The 19,852-nt window shown below is 37.7% G+C and overlaps 1 protein-coding gene across 2 annotated transcripts in view; it reads right to left on the bottom strand.

Annotated features, from left to right (window-relative positions):
• Positions 1 to 19,852, bottom strand: part of Pcyt1b (phosphate cytidylyltransferase 1B, choline) — a 63,479-nt gene that overhangs the window by 18,657 nt on the left and 24,970 nt on the right. For both annotated transcript variants that reach the window (XM_026401384.2, XM_026401383.2), the window contains exons 3-5: positions 16,898 to 17,014; positions 6,729 to 6,880; positions 3,959 to 4,037 (exon numbers count right to left, since the gene is read on the bottom strand). In XM_026401384.2, the coding sequence (XP_026257169.1) occupies positions 3,959 to 4,037; positions 6,729 to 6,880; positions 16,898 to 17,014 (348 nt within the window). The remainder of the gene's footprint in view (positions 1 to 3,958; positions 4,038 to 6,728; positions 6,881 to 16,897; positions 17,015 to 19,852) is intronic.

Genomic DNA, 19,852 nt, shown 5'->3' with positions numbered 1-19,852 from the left:
GCCTGGCTCAGAGTGAGCTTTTGAAATCTGCCTGCTCAGACCCCTTTATTGGCTTTCCACTGTCCTCTGAATTTAGAGCCCAATCTTTAATTTGGTTCTGAAGCAGCTTGCATGATCTCTTCTCTGTGCTTCTTTCTAGCCTCAACTCAGACCCTCTCCCCTTTACTCCCTAAAGTAAGACTCCTGTGCTGCAGATCTGCAGATTTTGTTCTTGTTGTATTCTAAGGAGCTGGGAAATACACTGTGCCTGCCTTGGCCCAGCCATACTGAACTTTAGTGTTCTGAAAATGTTGGCTCTCCTCTGCTAACTCTGTCAGAAACACAATCTATCTGGTTAACTCTTGGTCATTCTTTGGGTTTCAGTCTGGTGTTACTTCCTCAAGGAAATCCCTCAACCCCAGACCAGGACTTTTTGTTTGTTATTCCCTCCCATGTGCCATTGCTCTTTGCCTTCAAATACTGCAAGATTTTTATAGAACAACTTTTTCAGTAACTGTTTCCTCCACCTGCCTATAAGATACATGAGAGAAGAAACTCTTCTATGTTCTTAGCACTGGGTGACAAGCAGACACTATAGGAACACTGTTGAATGAATGACTAGATGAATATTGATCCCTCAATGACCTGGTTCATCCTGAATTTTTCAGTCTTCTAAACCCAACTAGGATGTCCCTTCTGAAACTTTCTTTTGATGTCATCTACTAGTGGTGCTGCTGATGTTAGGGACGGAACATTCAGTTTTTCATGTTCTGTGACTCAGAGGACTGAGTTAGGGTTTGCCACCAGGTGAAAAACTTTGTTTTATCACCCTCTAGGAGAGTGGAATCAAAAACAGAAAAATAAATGGAAGGCAGAGGGTGCAAATATCTAAACACATGGACATATATAGCACTGAAACTGACCCAAGTGTGTAGGGTGCTCTGGTGAGTAGAGGAACCCTGAGTAGTCTCAAGCTGGTGTCGGGGGGTAGGTGCTGGAACAACATCCCCACCTTGGTGGGAGCAGTGGAAAGCTTTCTCGTGAGAAATTCATTCCATCTTTTAGCAGGTAGATATTTCTCCCATACTCTAGTCTGCTGTGATGTTAAGAGGACTCTAGCTATGAACAGATTTTAGAAAGTCATTGAGACATTGGTGACATGAGCTCACCCTTTCTTTGAAGCCAGAGGGTGAAGTGTCTGTGGTTGAGTAACTGAAAGTAGGTTTGGGGTTGGGGAGAGATTTACTTTGGCTGGTTAGGGGGTAGGTCTCTGAAAGAAGCCAAGCCCTCTGCTGACATAATGAGGCGCCCGGCTTCCTCCAAATCCTAATTATTGCTCTTCTAAAAATATTCAGTAATGAGCATGATCAGAGAACCTTTTTTATCATGCTTTTCAGAACTGCAGCATTTGGTTATGGAGCTATTTTAAGAAGCAGCAAAGCACATGTTAATGAAGGAAACTTTCAACAGTAGTAGGCAATATTAGAATGATGATGAGTAATGTGGACTTTACAGTCTAATTCATTTCAGCTCCATCGTTTCACCCAGCCTTGCTAGAGGATTTTGACGTGTAGCTCTGACAAGCAGAGCAGAGTGTTGTAAAGCTTAATTCATGTTCTTGATATCTCTGGCTTCATTTAAAGTGATTTTTTACTCTCAAAACAAGCCACAATTAGAGTGTAAAAGTCAAATGTGGATGCTCAGACCTTTTCTGAGCATCTTTATCCACAATGAACTCTGGTCCTCTCTACCTAGGCCCCAAATAGATCTTTACTGACTTTCCCTCCTGGTGAGAAATCAGCAGATCAGATTAATGGACCAGAAGGAAGAGTCCTCATGTACGTGACAAGTCATACAGAATCTTAGGCCCCAGAACAAGTAAAATACCACTTGACTATTTAATATGGAAAAGGAATTGTGGTGGATTAAAAAATGGCCATAATTCCCTTTCCTTCCCTGGAATTTGGGTTGGCTCAGGTGACTTGCTTGTACTGTATAGAAAGGGACATGATGCTGTGTGATTTCCAGTGGTAGGTCAGAAGGAGTCTTGTGGCTTCTATCCAGATTGCTCATGCTCTAGATAGTTCCTCCCAGTTTACCATGCTGTGAGAAGCCCAAGCAACATTGAGAGACCAAGTTTAGGTACTCCAATGACAAACATGACTGAGCCCCCTGTTGACCAGTATCCAAGGCCAGCCATGTAAGTGTGCAAGCTGGGAGCCCCAGCCCAATAGCTTTCCAGAGGACTGTAGCCCCTACCAACATCAGATTACAACTATGTGAGAGGCCCAAGCAAGAAGCACCCATCTGAGCCTCTGTTAAAATCCTGCCCATAAAATCAAGAGAAAAATAAAGTGACTCTTTCAAGCCACTAAATTTGGGACTCATGTTGTTACTCAACAATAGAGATGCTGGATTGCTAGAGTTAGAAAAGTGTTGGACTTGTTCCAGTACCCAATTGGAACTCGGCATTGATTTTATTCCCTAAAATCAGAAAAGCAACTTATTTTTCACTCACTAGAGGTCACTCACTGCAAAAGAAAATCAGCACCTAATGCTTGTTCCTACATTGCAAGGTAGCTGAGTAATCCCAGGAAACAAGTGATTCAGTTAGCCTTGGGGGATATATGGCTGGACCCTAATTGCTCATCTAGATCCATGGGGCTCTAAATAAGGTCTATGGATCTGCAGCATTTAGCAACCTGTGAGCTCATTAAAAATGGGAATTTCAGGCCCCATTAGACCTCCTGAATCCAAATCTGAATTTTAACAAGATCCTGCAGATGATGTGTAGGCATCTTTAAGTTTGAAAAAACAGAGGTCCTTATGGTAATTTTAGGGAAGGGGCAGGTGACTCACTGCTCAGATCTTATGAAGACTTAAAAAAAGTCTTCAATCACCCCATGTCATAAAATCCATCTTCATGTAACTGACCATTTCTTTTCCCCTTCTTCCCATACTGTGTTTTCTGGCTTCTCAGAAGCCTTCCAAGATTGAAGTGTAAAGAATTTCCTTTTTTTCAGAACTCCTTGCAAATAAGATTGGGATTTAAGAATGTCAGTGCTCACATTTCTATCCAATGTTCCTGAACCCTGAGAAGCCATTACTAAGAGGATGGTACAAGCCTGACTATCATCCCTGCTGGGAATGGCATGGAACTTCCCTAATTGACCCCAAACAAGTGGGAATAAGCCAGAACACCATTGTGGAGAATCAGTACTTTCTATGTAACAGAATAATTCCCTGAACTATTTATCCAGTGTCATTTTCACTTCTAGCATCATGTCTGTTCTGAGGCGCTGTTCCCACTAATACTAAGACCTCCATCATTTCAATAGGAGGTACATATAGCTGAGATTACAAGAGAACGTGTTAAACCTTTGACTTCTAACACAGGCTGTTTTTAAGGCTCACTGGAAAAAGAAGAGTTAATAAAGGCAAGCATGAAAATATTTTTCTAAATCTCAAAGATGTCCCTGGAATTATTAAGAACCAGAGGCTGAGCAGACTCAGTCTACAGAATGTTTGACCATAAACCCTGGAATGGGAAAGTCATGAAATTAACACAGGGATGGTTTTGCCCATTTTATGATTTTAATCTGATGAGCCATAAAATTGAGCCTCAGACCTGAAGCTGAGTACTTTGGTGCTCAAGTTAATTCTTTTTTTTAAATACCTTTATTTTTTATTTATTTATATGCAGTGCTGAGAATCAAACCCAGTGCCTCACACATGCTAGGCAAGTTCTCTACCACTGAGCCACAATACCAGGCCTGGTTAACTCTTATATAAATGTCTTAATAGTGTCTGTGCCATGATTGAGCCTTAGCACATGTCAACAGAGGCTTGTAGAAGTTGCTTGGGAGACATCTGACATTCCAGTGCCCTGTATATCTATGCTGTAGTCCTAGGGCAGATGTCTCTTCTAACACCTGATTATTTGGTGTGGTGGACAGATGATCACAGGGGGATGCCTCACCTGCTTCCTTTATATGCTTGTAAACATCATCAGAACCAGCAGAAGAATATGGAATGTCATCATGAGCCACAAAGTCAATCTGTTGGAAAGAAGAGTGACATCACCAATAGAATGGATGTTCATGTCTGAAGATTCAAAAAGAACTGGTGCCTCCAAAACACATTTTTTTAAAAAAATTAGAGCTTTATGGTTATACATAGTAGTTGGGTTCATCTCAACAAACTCACACATGCATGGAAATTGATTTCAGTTCATGATCATTCCTTTTCCTCCCTTCCTCCCATCCTCCCTCCCCTCTCCCAGTTTTCTTCTTCTATTAGACTTCCTTTCACTTGTCTATTAATTTTTTAAATGCCTTTTTGAAATAGGGCAATCATATGTTACATTTATAGCAAAGATCTGAATCCTTGACTAAAAGGTATTTACAACTGTCTCCATTTCCAAGAGATAACCGGAACTGGAAGAATAAATGTTTGGTTCCTCTCCTTTGATGACAGTAGGTTTCTACCTTTGACAATAAGTTTTCTTGATCTTTTTTTTTTTTGCCTTTAAACTTTCTCCTTCAGAGAACTTATCCATTTCTCAGACTTTTCTTGCTATGAAAAGGAACCCAAGTCTCCATTTTCTGTCCCAATGAGACAATAGTCACTCATACTTAGGTCATATTTTATATCATGAAAATGAACTTGTCTGTTTTTTCATTTGATCCTCCTAACTTTGTGAAGTGAGTAGTGCATATAGTACTACTTCAGTTAGGACATAAGTGCTGAAATGAGATAACTTCTTAGATATGCCCAAAGTCACATAGCTGATTGGTGGTTTAGAAATGGGAATGGGCACCTGGGGAACCAGGCCAGGCTTTCTTAACTCTTACTGAGGCCTTCTTCTCTTTTATCATTTCTTGCTGTCACTCTAAAATCAACCTGTTCTGAATTAAATTCATCTTCCTGAAAACTGGGCCCACTTCCAATGGCACCTCCTTTGTCTATTTTCCTAGACCAAAATCTTGGAATTGACCTTCTTTCCCTACTTCCTTCACTTTCCATAGCACATAGGCCACAGGTTCCATTGGTGTGTGTGCGCACGCACATGCACTCATGGGCTTGTGCCCATCACTTCCTCTCCATTGATACTATAACAAATCCAGGCCCCTGTCACCTGGATTACTGACACCAACTTGTATTGGGACCTCCTCATTGTAGTTACAAGAGGTGTCATCCTTAAACAAAATTTCTTTCTGGTCTTCTTCAGAATGCCTGCTAATTTTCACCCCTGTTTTCTATTATATCAAGTAAACTCTTGTCACAGCTTTCAAAGCCTTTCACTCAATTTTGAGAGGTAGTTTTGTGTAGCAGTTTAATTTGCTGGGGTATGAGTCTCGTCCTACCACTTGCTAGCTACACAACTCCAAAGTTGGTGGGAAGGATTCCATCAGTATTTCTCAACCTCAGTATTAGTGACATTGGGGACTGGATAACTTTTTGGTGTGGGAGACTGTCTTGTAAGTTGGAGGATGCTTAGCAGCATCCCATGCCTTTATCCACTAGATGCCAGTAGCACCCTCTAGCTATAACAACCAAAACTGTTTCCAGACATTGTCATATGGAGAATCACTGGATTAAATGACATAAATATATAATCATTCCTAAAAATAATTACTGGCATGTAGTAAGGACTTAATAAATTATTATTAATTATATTCTCAGTACTCAAGCTTATTTCTTCCTCTCCAGTGTATACTAATAATAACTTCTTAGGATAGTCATGAGATTGAATTTGATTCATATAATAACAAAGTCTTTAGCAGAGTGCTGGGCACAAGGTAAATAAATGGCAGCCATCATTATCATTATTACTATCTCCTATAATGCCTATCACTGTTGAATATACAATAGCTGCTTAGTAAAAATGTTAGTGATTACTGGAAGTAAATCATATTGTAGTTTTTCCCTTTTCTTTTCATTCTCACTAGAAAATTGTCTCCTTTGCTATTACCCATGCACATTTATCACTGTTCTCTATTCTCTTCTGCATTGTGAATTTAAAAATAGAAAAGAAAATTCTTAGAACAGCTTAATCTTATTTTTTTGTACTGCTTATGAGAGGAAAGAATAGCTCCTAATGTGGGGCTGGTATGGAGATACAAAGCACATAATTTGATGCAGATCAAAAGAATTTCTCATGTTTTCAACTAATAAAAATCTTATGTCAGTAGGAATCTTAGGGTCACAAAATCAGAAATAGGAAGTTCTTTCCTTAAAGGCTGGCCCCTGACTTGGATAAGATGTGTGTTCATTTGTTCCATATAAAAGGATGCCTGTGAATGTGCAAGCAATAATGATGGCAGTCATGGTGATTATGATGACATCCTTGCAGCTCTTGCTATAGACCAGCCAGTCTTCCAAGTGTTTGACTTACTTACATTACCTCATGAAGTTCTCAATAAGGGCCCCATGAAGAAGATACCAATGTCATCCCATTTTACAGAAAAGGTAAGAGAGTAGTGCAGTTAAATATCTTGCTCAAGGTTCCACAATTAGAAGAAGACAGAGGCAGCATTTGGACCTGGGTAGTCTAGTTCTAGCATCTATAAGACAGCAGTCCCCAGGATCAGGCAGAAGAGAAGTGCTATAGCAAGTGACACCACATGACAGCTCCCAAAGTTACCTCTTTTAGAAATTGGAAGTGTTTAGGGGCATTCTGCAGCATCTGCTGCAGAACCAGACTTCCTAATCTTACTATTTAGAGAATACCGGAGAATGAAAAGTACCTTGTGTTTTTCCAGAAACTCTGGTGTGAGAGTCCATGGAGCATCTCTGATGACTTCGTCCACATAGCGACAGTGTCTGAGAGCTTCATACCTTTCTGCTTCATTCATCACAGTGAAACCTTTGAATTTGTGGGTGAGATCATCACTGCAAACTGAAACAGTCAAACGTATTAAATACTGTTACCAGGTGCCCTGGTGCAAACATTGCTTCGTGGGCAAGAATAAAGGAGCATAGGCTGACTAGGTGCTTGGCATAATTGAACACAGCCTTTTATAGGAACAAAGGATGAGGAGAGTAAAGCAAACCTAAACCCACTGGGAAATAAGAATTTCATTTTAGTGCTAATTACAACTGCATTCTCCACTAAGGCTTTTGTAAAAAGTATTCTCCACCTACCCAATGTGACCTTCATATATTTTTATCTCTATCCCACCCTTCAGTGAAAATTACTATTCGGAAATAAAATGACCAGATGAACAGAGAAAGCAGAGAGAAGTCAAGAAGCCTGAATTATTGAAATTCAAATTATTTTGAATTCAAATTATTGAAATTATTGAAGTTCAAATTATTTTGCTAGATCATTCATATTTAAGTAACCCAAGTGTCAACCCTCTCACCCCCTGCAACACACTTCTGTTCCCTGGATCAAAGTCCACTCACTACACATCAGCCTATACAAAGTCATAAAATAGAAGGTCTGATCTAACAGAGTTCACCCTTCCCATATCACTTATCTATTCTAGATCTCAGGTTCCTGAACCCTCAAATGAGGGTAGTAATATATTTACTATCAACCTTAGGAAAGATTTTTTTGATGGTTTACATAAATGTGTTTTTAAAAAAATATTTTTTAGTTGTCAATGGACCTTTATTTTATTTATTTATATGCAGTATAAATTGAATTGAACCCAGTGCTTTACACATGCTAGTCAAGCACGCTAGCACTGAGCCACCATCCCAGCCCCCATAGATGTGTTTTGAAATACCTTAAAAAATGAAATATATTTTCACTATCCCTATCTTTTGTTTGGTCAAGGAAGATGAGATTACAGGCATGCACCATGGTGCCCAGCAAAATTCTCTAATTTTAAGTTCACAGGAAATGGTTTACAAACAAGAATATGAGTCATTTTCCTGGGATCAAATCCTGTTTCATGCCTAGAACCAGATCTGGCCACCAAGTGAGTACACAATCCACATTCACATTCAGCATCCTTGGAAACCCTCCTTTTGTAGCCCCTTCCTACACTCCACATCCAAACCATCAGCAAAATTAATGGATGTGCCTGAGAAAGCAAAGACGTTGATTAAAGGGTACAAAGTTTTAGTTAGACTGGAGGAATAAGTTTTATTGATCTAGTGGACTGCATTGTGACCACAGTTAATAATAATAATGTATTATATATTTTTAAATGGCTAAAATAGATTTTTAACATTCTCACCACAAAAAAGATAAATTGGTGAAGTAATATGTATGTTAATTAGCTTGATTGAATATTCCTCTAATGATTGAAATACCGCATTGTACCCCATAAATATATACAAATGATTTTCTGTCAATGATAGTCATGTGTTTCTTAATGACAGGGAAAAGTTCTGAGAAATGCATCATTAGTTGACTTCATTGTTGTATGAAGATAATAGAGTGTACTCACACAGACGTAGATGGTATAGTAGGGACATCAATTAATATAGTCTCTTGATGCAATTAAGAGACACAGTAAATATTAGATGAATGAGGCTGCTGCTAGCTTAACCCAGCATACTATTTAAGTAAACTTTTAAAAAATAAGTATACTCTAAATTACCAATAAAAAATATAATATCATAAACACATAAACCAGAAGAATAGTTGTCCTTTATCATTATTAGTATTATATACTGTACATAATTATATGTGCTATATTTATGCTTTTTGACACAGGGTCTCAATATGTTGCCAAGGCTGGCCTCAAACTCTCCATCCTCCTGCCTCAGCCTACCAAATATCTGCAACTACAGGTGCACACCACCATGCCTGGTTTATATTATATTCTTATATGAGTGGTGGAGCAGCACCATAAACAGGTGAGTAATGTGTTACACTGTCACATTCTAATGACTAAAACATCACTAGGCAATAGGAATTTTTCAACTCCATTTAAAATCTCATGGGACTACCTTTGTATACATGGTCCATTGTTGAATGAAATTTCCTGATGTGGTACATGAGTTAAAAAATAATTTTTAAAAGTTCACTTGGAGGGCTGGGGTTGTGGCTCAGTGGTAGAGCACTCGCCTAGCATATGTGAGGCCCTGGGTTCAATCCTCAGCACCACATAAAAAATGAATAAATAAAATAAAGGTATTGTGTCCAACTACAACTAAAAAAAAAATAAAGTACACCCGGAATCCAAGCTCTGCTCCCCACCTCCATTGCTCCCATTGTGACCCACTCATTTTTATAGATTACTACTGTGGCCTCCTAAATGATTCCAGTCTTGCTCACTCCCAACACCCTATTCTCATCCAGAAAGAGCTCATTAAAACCTTCCAGATTAAGTCCTTCCAGACTCAGAACCCTTTCCATCCCTCTCAGAGTAAAAGCCAAAGTCTTCCAATGGCTTACAGACCTTTACAAGATCCAGACCTCTGCCCACTCCTTCCCTCTCTGACCCATCTCCTATTGCATCCCAGCCTCAGCCTCCTCACTGTTTTCTCAAGCTACTGTGATCCTCTTCCTCAGGGCGGGGTTTTGCACTTCCTATTTTCCCAAACCTGTTTTTTTGCACTTCCTGTTCCCAAACAACAGTTGTGCTTCAAATCCCATAGGATTCACTCTCTTTCCTCCCTCAAATCTTCCTCTGGCATCCTATTTATTCTGAGTTACAATCAAATTACTTCCTGCCATCGCACTGGCAGTCATACAACTGCCTTATTTAATTTTATTGTTGGTGTTTCCCTACTAAAATGTAAGCTCCCTGGGGGGCAGGAACTTGCAGCCATTTCATTTTCTGATGAACAGTACCTGGCCTCTAGTAGGCTCTTAACAAATACTTGGTGAATGAATTAATGGTGCCTGATGCATATAGATGCTCAATAAATGTTGATTATTATTTAAAATAATAGATGTATAGTTATCTGCAGGTACATTTCAACTACATACATGCAAATAAGAGACTAATGGGTCTCTGAATATACATACACACATGTATTCAGAGATATAAAATATCTCAGAAAATATTTATAGGTGATACATTAGTTAAATATCTTCTGAGATATTTTTATTGTAGCAGTTTACATTACCAAAACAACACCAACAATATGGCTGGCTCAAAAACTTTGATGAGTATCAGAATCACTTAAAGAGCTGGTTAAATACAAATGTGTGTGGGTTTTGCTCTTTGACAGTTTGATTGAGTTGGTCTATAGTGGGGCCCAAGCAGCTCTGTTTTTGACAAACTTCAGGAATGATACTGATGTCCAGAATATGTGCAAACCCCTAATGAATATTATGAACAACTTAAGTAAAACGACCTGTTTTTGAATCATCCATCATGCCCAGAAGCAGGAGGTGATGGATGAGGCTAGGTATCAGGGTCATGTATGACTACGTATTGATTCATTGATTATATCATTGACTCCCAAAATAGGAATTATTGGTAGGATACCCTATACAATTTTTAAAAACTGATCTAGATGTTCTTTTGGGGCTTTATTAAAATACTACATCAAGAATCATACTGAGGGCCTGCAGTTCTAGCTCAGTAGTAGAGAGCTTGCCTGGCAAGTGTGAGGCACTGGATTTGATCCTTAGCAGCACATAAAAGTAAATAAATAAAATAAAGGTATTGCATCCATCTACAACAACAAAAAAATTTTAAAAAGAATCATACTGAGTGGAAAGGAATTTCAGATCCATCAATATTCTATCTCAAACAGCACAAAACTAGGCTGGATGGTATCTTTCTCCCTTTTTGAATCTGCACCTGAGCAATTTAGTGTAACTTCTGAATGGCCAAGATAATGGCCTCCTGATAGATCACAAAGAAAACAAACATCCTGTTTACGCCAATACAGGGCTCTATTTTCATATCCCAGGAGTGACCTCAAGAAGCAGCTGAACATGCTGACCAGTTATTGTCTAAACATTAATTACACCCAAAGCAGCACTGTTGTGCTTGAGTTTTGGCAAATGCACTCTGACAACCAGATGGAGAACTGTGAGCAGTGGTATTCCATGGATGAATTCATTGAGCTCTCTGGGAGCTCATGCTGCAACTAACCTATCCTGGCAGCTCACTGCGCTCAAAATGAAATACCCTGCAGGAAAGAAAAAATAGCATAGGGGTTGAACTTTAGAACCAAACAGATTTGGATTCCAATCCCAGCTCTGCTACTTACTACTTGCAAAGTTATTCAAACTCTCCAAGCCTCAGTTGCTTAATCTTTAAATATGGTGAAGTTTTGAGAATTAAATTTGATAATCCACATGAGCAGAAAGTAATGCTCAATGACGTTAGCCATTTATTAACAGTAGCAGTAATGCAGGATCATTTATGGGAATATTCCTTTGGGTTTTGTGTTCTGTCTTTTCCCTGCCCAACTCCATGCAGGTGTTCAGGCCTCTTGGTACAAACTCCCTTGCAGAAGTTGTAAAGTTCAAGTTGCTGGTAGACAGCCTGTCTTCTTGGCAGCTGTTTTTACAAAGCCAGAGCTCCTTGGGGGAATTCTATAAGGAAGAACACAATGAGAGAGAAGATTCCTCCAAATTGGGAGGAAAAGCTCAATTGACTGTGGATTCTACAAGCAGAAGGGGCCAGTGGCAGAGCCTCAAGAGGAATGAGGACATGAGGCCCTAAGCACGGGAGCTCCCACCTGGGCATAGACCACAGTTGCCTCACTTGCAATGGATCTGCTTTCTGCTAGTAATTATGTGGGCTTGGACAATGAGGACAGTGAAAAAAAAATGTCACTGAGTTGAAGACTAGAAGCTCTTCTCCTGGTTTGTTTTGCAAATATTTTGGACACTTGTTGACTCTGGGGAAGTCAAAAGAACCCAATAAAAACTGCGATTGAGTTTCTCACCAGTCATGCAAATGAAATCTGAGAATTTTTTTAACTGTTTTTTTTTGTTTGTTTGCAATACAGGGGTTCAAGCCCAGGGCCTCCTCCATGCTAAGCAGGTGGTCTACCCCTGAGCTACACCCCCAGCTGTAGAGGAATATTTCATTTCAATTAAAATTCAATAAAGTATAAATACAAGCTTGTGGAGTAATATTTACATCAACTATAGTAGCAGTAGTAATATATTTATTGATTTCATTTTTATTCCCCTCCTATGATGCAGAGGTAGATGTTTAGTGACTCTCATCTTTTAAAAATATTTTTAGGGAAAAAATTCTGCTATAAATTGTAATTTCTTTCTGTTTTCAAATGACATGAAATTTTAAATTAAAATGAAGAAAAAAGTGCTTTACAAGTGAATCGTTTCAATTCATTAAAATAATACTAACAAGGTAAGCTTGCACAGAAAAAATTCAAATAATTACTAACTATATGCTCAAGAAATTATATATGCAGGTAATATAATCATAGTGTGAAATCATGACAGTTGTGGTGTCTACTCCTGCCTAAGGCTGAGAAGTAGACTACAGTACCTCCAGTTATCCCAGTTTCCTATCTTTTAATAAATTGTTTCTGGTAAATACTAAGTATTGGCACCAAATACCTGTCCATGTACTTGCCCCAACCAGAGTAGCTTCACAGGGTAAAGCCTTCACTTTACCCAGGGGAATTTCTAAAAAGAACCTACCTGTAGATGTAAGGGGGACTACAATTGACATGAGAATCTCTTTTAACTCACCATAAGCATTTTTATTTGTTAACTACACACATAATATCAAGAGCCAGCCTTTCAACGGACAACACAGAATACCTATTCTTCAAGGGCCCCTCTGAATGTCCTCAGTATAGAATTGTCTGCCATTAAGTTGGTTTGTGATAATCCAAAAAGATAATCTAAGGCCAAAGTCCCCTCAAACTAGAGTACACATACCTTCAGGGGTATACAAAAACTTTTCAGGAGGGATCCAAACACAGTTTTAAAAGAATCAGTGTCTGGAACCTCAATATCTAATAGCACCCTTCCCTAAAATTAATGAGTCTGAAAAAGTCTCTGTATCCAAAACCACCCTTACCTTACTTAAAAGAGAGGTGCCTTACTCTTAAAGGAGAGGTGCCATCTAAACCTTACTATGTTACATTTCAAGTGGTAAGAGGTTTCACCCTCAGGCCAAACCAAATAGAAACCCTATTTAATGACTCTTTGAAGTGCCACAAACCTATAAAAGCTTCCTCTCTTTCCCTGTCATATACGTAGTTCTGTTACAGGTGAAATTTGGTGTTAGAAACTGAATGTAGTAGAATAGAGAATAATGCAAATTTTGACCTAACAACTTTGCTTCCTCTTCTCCCAACTATTACCAGAAAACACATGGATCTTTAGGGATAAAGCCTAGGAGGAATTCAAAGCAAAAGGAGCACTGGAAAGAAATATTGAATGCTAAAAATGGCTTTTTCATGTAGTTAAGGGTAAGCATTTTTCCAGCTATTCTCAACACTCATATTGAATCCTAAAAATGGCTTTTCTCTTGTAGTTAAGAGTAAGCATTTTTTCCAGCTATTCACTTCAAAATCACTTTAATAAGCCAAAGCTGTATAAGCTGGTACTGCTGCTTCTCGGAAATGTAACTGGAATATTTTCTGGAATTATCAAATTTTTAAAGATATACTGGAATAAATGTCTGAGTAAAACATTAGCATGATTTTTCCAGATTCCATATGCATTATTTAAAAAGTAAGTTTAAAACCTACTTTATAAATTCACATTATAAAATATTCCATTTACAGATAATTCTTATTCTATTTTATCTTCTAAAATGTTTATTTTCTGCTTCCTTATAATAAAAAATAAAATTACATACTCCCAGAGCAATTACTTTTAGTAGGTTTTTTCCTTTCCATCTTTAAATACATAGGAAAATTTTAATCATGATATCTAACAAAGATAATTATTTTTATTTTTATATTTGATTTTATGTAATTATTCCCCAAAACCAAACACTAGAATTTGCTACACATACATACCAATGATTAGAGAAGGAATAACATTACTTTTAAAAATTGTGTTTCTCTTCTTATTAATGCCATCTAATTTTATCTATAAATTACATTGTATCACTACAAATTAAGTACATTGATTTATTGTATTGTTTATAATTTATTAGATCTACATTATTTTAATCTTAACATTCTCTTTTATATAATCCATTCTATAATTATTTCTCAGTGGTTTTTATAAAGCCTCTTGAAATGCATTAATACATTTGATTTAAAAGGACATTTTCTTGGTTCCTAGTAGTTTTGAATGTAAGGACTAGTTTTGCCAATTAAGTTAGAAAATAAGCTCTGAATATTTAGTAAGCTAAAACTGTAGCCCCAAAGTTTTCCCTTTTAGTTTTGCTTTGAGACAGGGTCTCACTAAGTTGCTCAGGCTGGCCTGGAACTTGCAATCTACCTGTCTCAGCCTCCTGAATAGCTGGGATTATAGGCATGTGCCACCTCGCCTGACAGCCCCATTTTTTTTTTTTTTAGTAAATGATAAAATTGTTTCAAAAATTATTGGGCTGATGTACAAGGCCCTGGGTTCAATCTCGGCACACACACACACTGAACAATACTGGCTTGGTAATGGTGTAATGAAATTACCAATATTTCCATTCTCCCAGCCCTTTCTGCATGTATCTGGTTGAATAAGTTGCTTTCAAGTAAAAGAGTAATGGTTATAATTAAGAGTCATTTGATAAGTCTTGAATATAGCCTTTTGTTATTATTCCAAGAAAGAGAAAAGGCAAATGATTCTAATAGCTTTAACAATTCCTTTTGTGAGTAAGGTCATTTCCAATTCATTGCTTGCAACAAATTTGAAGGAGGTTCTTAGCAAATAGTCACTTGATAGATTACTTTGGGTGACAAAATAATAATAATAATAGTAATAATAATAAATTATTTTTGTGTTTTTTGGGCCAGTAACTCTGAAGGAATTCAAAGAATTGAGTGGCATCACTGTAACAAACTCATTCCATTCCCATATATACATTTGTGTGAACCAAATATTTCATTATATATATGTATAACAAGGAAAATAGGAATGAAATTTATGTTAAACACTGCCTCATTCTAGCAATAGTTATATTTATCCACAGGTACATTCACAAATAAGGAGATCCCACTCGTCTCATTAAGAGACACACTGCTGATCAAATTTATGTTCATTTTTAATAATTATTTATCAAAAGTTATATTGCAGTATTTTGGTTAGTTGTGTGCTAATTTATATACATAATTCTGTTTCAGAGAATATGATAGAGTAATCAAAAAAGATTTCAAGCACTAAAGCATCCCATTAGAAAAAAATTATAGGAGAGAAAAGAATGAATGTATAAATGTGAGGAGAAAAAAAAGACAATTTATAAAATATTTGAAAGTTCAAAAAGAGCTTGATATATTTTGTGGATGAATAAGGGTACATTTCAAAGTGTCATATGTTTTAAATGCCACTGGTACATGTAAGTGATTAGGTAATAATTTTGTTTTAAAATGTCAAAATTGGACTTCTATTTTCTTGCCTGGCATGTAAGGAGCTTAGACATTACCACTCCATTCTAATGACAAGTAAAAAGAAGAAGCAACTGAAAAATCAACAACTCTTCAAAGATTTGTCAGAGAAATGATGTCACAGGGTTGCCCCCAACATTGGAGAGACAGACAGATAAAGAGAATCACAATTTACTGGAGCAGAAACCCACCAGCAGAAATCTCTGAGGGATCCAGTGCTGGGAAGGAAAATTTAAACTGACAAATTGCTGGGGGCTCAGTGTGGACAAGTGTGAGTCTAAAACTCTAGGAGTACAGAAAACTTTCACTGTGATCCACACCAAACCATCTCCAAGGTTAAGTTGCCAAAATGAGCAAAACCTAAACATAGCAGAGGTTTCCCCAAGTTTCTGGTAGCCTAGGACCAGACTCCAGATGTTCATGCTCAATCAACAAAGTTTTCCACTCAGGACAATGGGAATAAAATAAGAGTTGGGTTTTCTACCCACTTTGGGTGTCCTCTGCATGACTTGTCCATTAACTGCTGCCTTTTACTTCTCTTCCTTCTGAAAGAACTCCATTCAATAGCCACATGATCACTACCCTTAGCAAAATATGCAGAATGGTTCCTCTTAAATATACAAAAAGCAGTTTTAAAACTTGCAGAAGATACCAAAATACTTAAAAAAATACAGTCTCTTACCAGCACTGTTTTTTTTTTCTCACAGAAGTTTAAAGATTGATGGTAAAAAAAAATAAATAATAAATAAATAAATAAATAAAGGTGGGTGGTGTCATTTTATACAGTACCACAAAAACTGATCATAGTGAATGCAAATGCTACTTTCAGAAGCTACAGAAGTGAGAATGAAAGCCTGCTAGGCAGGTACTATCCCTTTTGCCCAAATTGAAATAGATAGGCCCTCTGGGGGAGAAAAATTTTGATCCACATTTAACCATTCTTCTTTCCATAAACTTTTGAAGTAAGTCAATCCCTTCATTATGAACCAAGATTACTTGGGTACATAAATCTCCATTTCTTTAACACACTGAACAAAAATTCAACTAATTAGGGCTATCTTAAGCCATTATTATTAGCACAATACTGTCCCAAATGCTATGGGTTGCACAAAGGAAATAGACAATGACTTTGTTTGCCCTTAATCATCCTAAACCTCTTTAGTTCTCCAAGATTTGAAATCAGAATAGTATTGCTTTTCTCTTAATCATGCCTCTGGATCATACCCCAAATTCCATTAGAAAGGCATTAATGGAAATTGTGAAGCAGCTACCCTTGGTGGTATTATTAATCTGTCTCTCTGAGGATCAATGGTACACAATCTCATGATATAATTCCCCTATGGTTTTTAAAATGTCATTTTAAATTTCAGGCAGTGAACAAGTGAGCCAGTACAGGGTGAATTGGAAGCATTAACAATGTCAGATTTTACTTATGGAATTCTGAAAGGGACCCTTTTCAGAGAGCATATTATAAAGGAGTTTTCTGGACATAGAAAAATGCAATTCTTACCTCCCACCAACAAGTAGCTGTTGGGAAACAGTGTTTTTGCTTGCATAAGTGCCCTTGCATGACCTGAGTGAAAGAGGTCAAATATTCCATCTGCATATACTCTGACAGGCCTGTCAACTGTGAAAGAAAGAAAACAGTGTTAACAGAACTGCAAGAATAAGGAATTCCAGTTACCTTCCATTAGGATAGTGCCATAAGAAAGTTTACCTAGTTAAGATGCAATCTCTCTGAACCATCAATTTCATATTGGTGCATGAAATTGATTTTAAATACAGGTTCTTCTAAAGACATCAAAGCAAAACAAAAACAAAATTAAGATCAAACGAGAACACACATTGTTAGCCAACAGGAAAGACAAACACAGAGCACTGGGGAGTTCTCCTGACTCAGAGTGAAATCTAGATGTCTGAGCCGGCATAGTCGGCTTGGCAGGAACATCAAGACATGAGTAACTGAGGAGCTCAATGGAAAGGACAAATGACTATGTCCTTGAGTCTGGCGGTCTTGAATGAAGATTGCAAATCCTGTTTCAAAGGCAAAGCTGTGCTGGAGTCTGTTCATACTGCTCAAACACTTTTCTTCCCAACTTCAAGTCTCATTGGTAATCTGAAGTGAGCCATGGTAAGGGTGTTTTCATTGTAGAAATTGGCAAATGCTATAAATCAGGGCTTATTTCCATCTGGGGGGCCAGTTGTTAAACATTTTCAATAATATCATTGCACAAAGTCACTCTCTAACCTCTTTCATATCATAGGAGATGGGGTCCCATGCCCCCAAAGGGAGGAGAGTCAGAAATAAGCATTGCATATAAGGATGGTGCTTGGAGATAAGCAATCAACACTATAGTCCTTCATGGTCCCACAGGATACTTGCTGCACCAGGCCAAAGACCTATTCCCTTCGAGTCAAAAGGGAGGGTTAGGGGGATAGGGTTCTATCAGTTTGGTGGATAAAGCAAGTCACACAATGGAAGGAAGGCGGGTATCACTCTATTATACCCCTATCCTGCTAGTTTGAAAGAAGCCTGTTACATTTGTTGAAAGTTTTATTTGTTTGCCAACTTTTACACCCTTCTCTACTTTCAACAAAGGAATTGGAAAATGAAAATCCAAGAAGATCCAAAAATAGATAACAGGAGAAAGAAGTAGTTTCTCATAACAAACTACTCTTGTCCCAAGCACATCTGTCACCTCTTCTCCATGGTTACATATGTCATAGGGACATTTTATTCTCTAAGAAGGAAAGAGATCTATGTGGTCACAACAGTGCTTTTCCCCCACCCTACTGCTCCATATTGGAGATGCAATCCAGGGCCTTGCACACACAAGACAAGTGCTCTATCACTGAGCTACCTCCAGTCCCACAATGGATTTTTTTTTAATTTTTAAAAATATTTATTTTTTAGTTGTAGTTGGACACAACACCTTTATTTTATTTATTTTTATGTGGTGCAGAGGATTGAACCCAGGACCTCGCATGTGCTAGACACACACTCTACCACTGAGCCATAACCCCAGCCCCTCCACAATGGATTTTTTTAGATGTTGATGGACCTTTATTAGATTCATTTATTTATATGTGGTGCTTAGAATTGAACCCCGGGCCTCACACATGCTAGACAAGTGCTCTTACCAATGAGCCACAACTCCAGCCCCCACAATGGATTTTTTAAAAGAGAAATATGAGAAGCCAGATGCAGTGACATGCACCTGTAGTCCCAGCTACTTGAGAGGCTGAGGCAAGAGGATCACTTGAACCCAGGAGTTTGGGGCCAGCCTGTGCAACATAGCAAGACCCCATCTCACAAAAAAAAAAAAAAAAGAAAGAAAGAAAGAAAAAAAAGAAAAAAGAAAAAGAGGAACACGAGAACTTATTTCCCCTGACATTAACATTGTACCTATTAACCAACCTCTCACCCTTCTTCCACTTCCTACCCTCCCAAGTCTCTGGTTATCACTATTCTACTCACTAAAAATTTGATTTGATTATTACCCAATGTATACATGAATCAAAATATCACATTGAACTTCATAAGTATATATATAATTATGCTTAATAAGAAGATATAGAATATGAGGACTATCAATTAAATATGCTCAACAGAACACACACATTTATCTCTACCTCCTTCTCAAAACACCAAAACAAGTATAAAAAAGAGTTTAAAAGGTATCATTTTGTAGAGCTCGGTGGTACATGCCTGTCTACCAGCAACTCAGGAGGTTGAGGCAGGAAGATCACAAGTTTGAGGCCAGTCTCACAACTTAGTGATACCCTCAGCAACTTATTAAGACCCAGTCTTAAAATAAAAAAGGCTAGGAATGTAGCTCAGTGGTGGTGTGCTTGTCTAGCATGTGTGAGGCCCTTGGCTCCAACCCCAGTTTGGGCGGGGAAAAGGCATAATTTTCGCCAAGGTTAGAGAAAACAAGGAAGACAGTGACAGTGAATGAGAGATGTCAAAAACATTTTGTAAAGTCAGTTGTCAAGTGTTGAGTGCCTACAGGAAATAAGAATTAGGGGTGAGGTAGGAGGAGAAAGGTATTGCTGATTTTCTTTATAAACCTAAGAGTCTGACTTTTTAAAATACATGCATGTATTATGTTATAAACGAATTTTTATTATAATTAACACACTAATTGTACAAATTAATGGGATTCACTGTGATATTTCCATACATGCATACATTGTGCATTGATCATATCCATTCACCCTTTTACCTTCACCCTTTCTTTCCTCCCTACCCCTTTTCCAGCTCCTAGTATTCCTCTTCTACTTTCAGATTGTCTTTTTGTTTGCTTGTTTGTGAGGAAGCTTGTACTACTTGTATTTCTGTGAATGCTTTAAAAAGAAAGAAATCAATGGAAACTTCTATTGAATGATCTTTAGAACTTAGATTTCAAATAGTGATTATTTCTTGATGCAATTCCACCTCATTAATTTGGAAACAAATAAATGT

This window comes from Urocitellus parryii, chromosome X (assembly GCF_045843805.1).
Source record: "Urocitellus parryii isolate mUroPar1 chromosome X, mUroPar1.hap1, whole genome shotgun sequence".
Taxonomy (NCBI): domain Eukaryota; kingdom Metazoa; phylum Chordata; class Mammalia; order Rodentia; family Sciuridae; genus Urocitellus; species Urocitellus parryii.
Note: the sequence above shows the minus strand (reverse complement) of the source record. Positions and strands in the feature narration are given on the sequence as shown.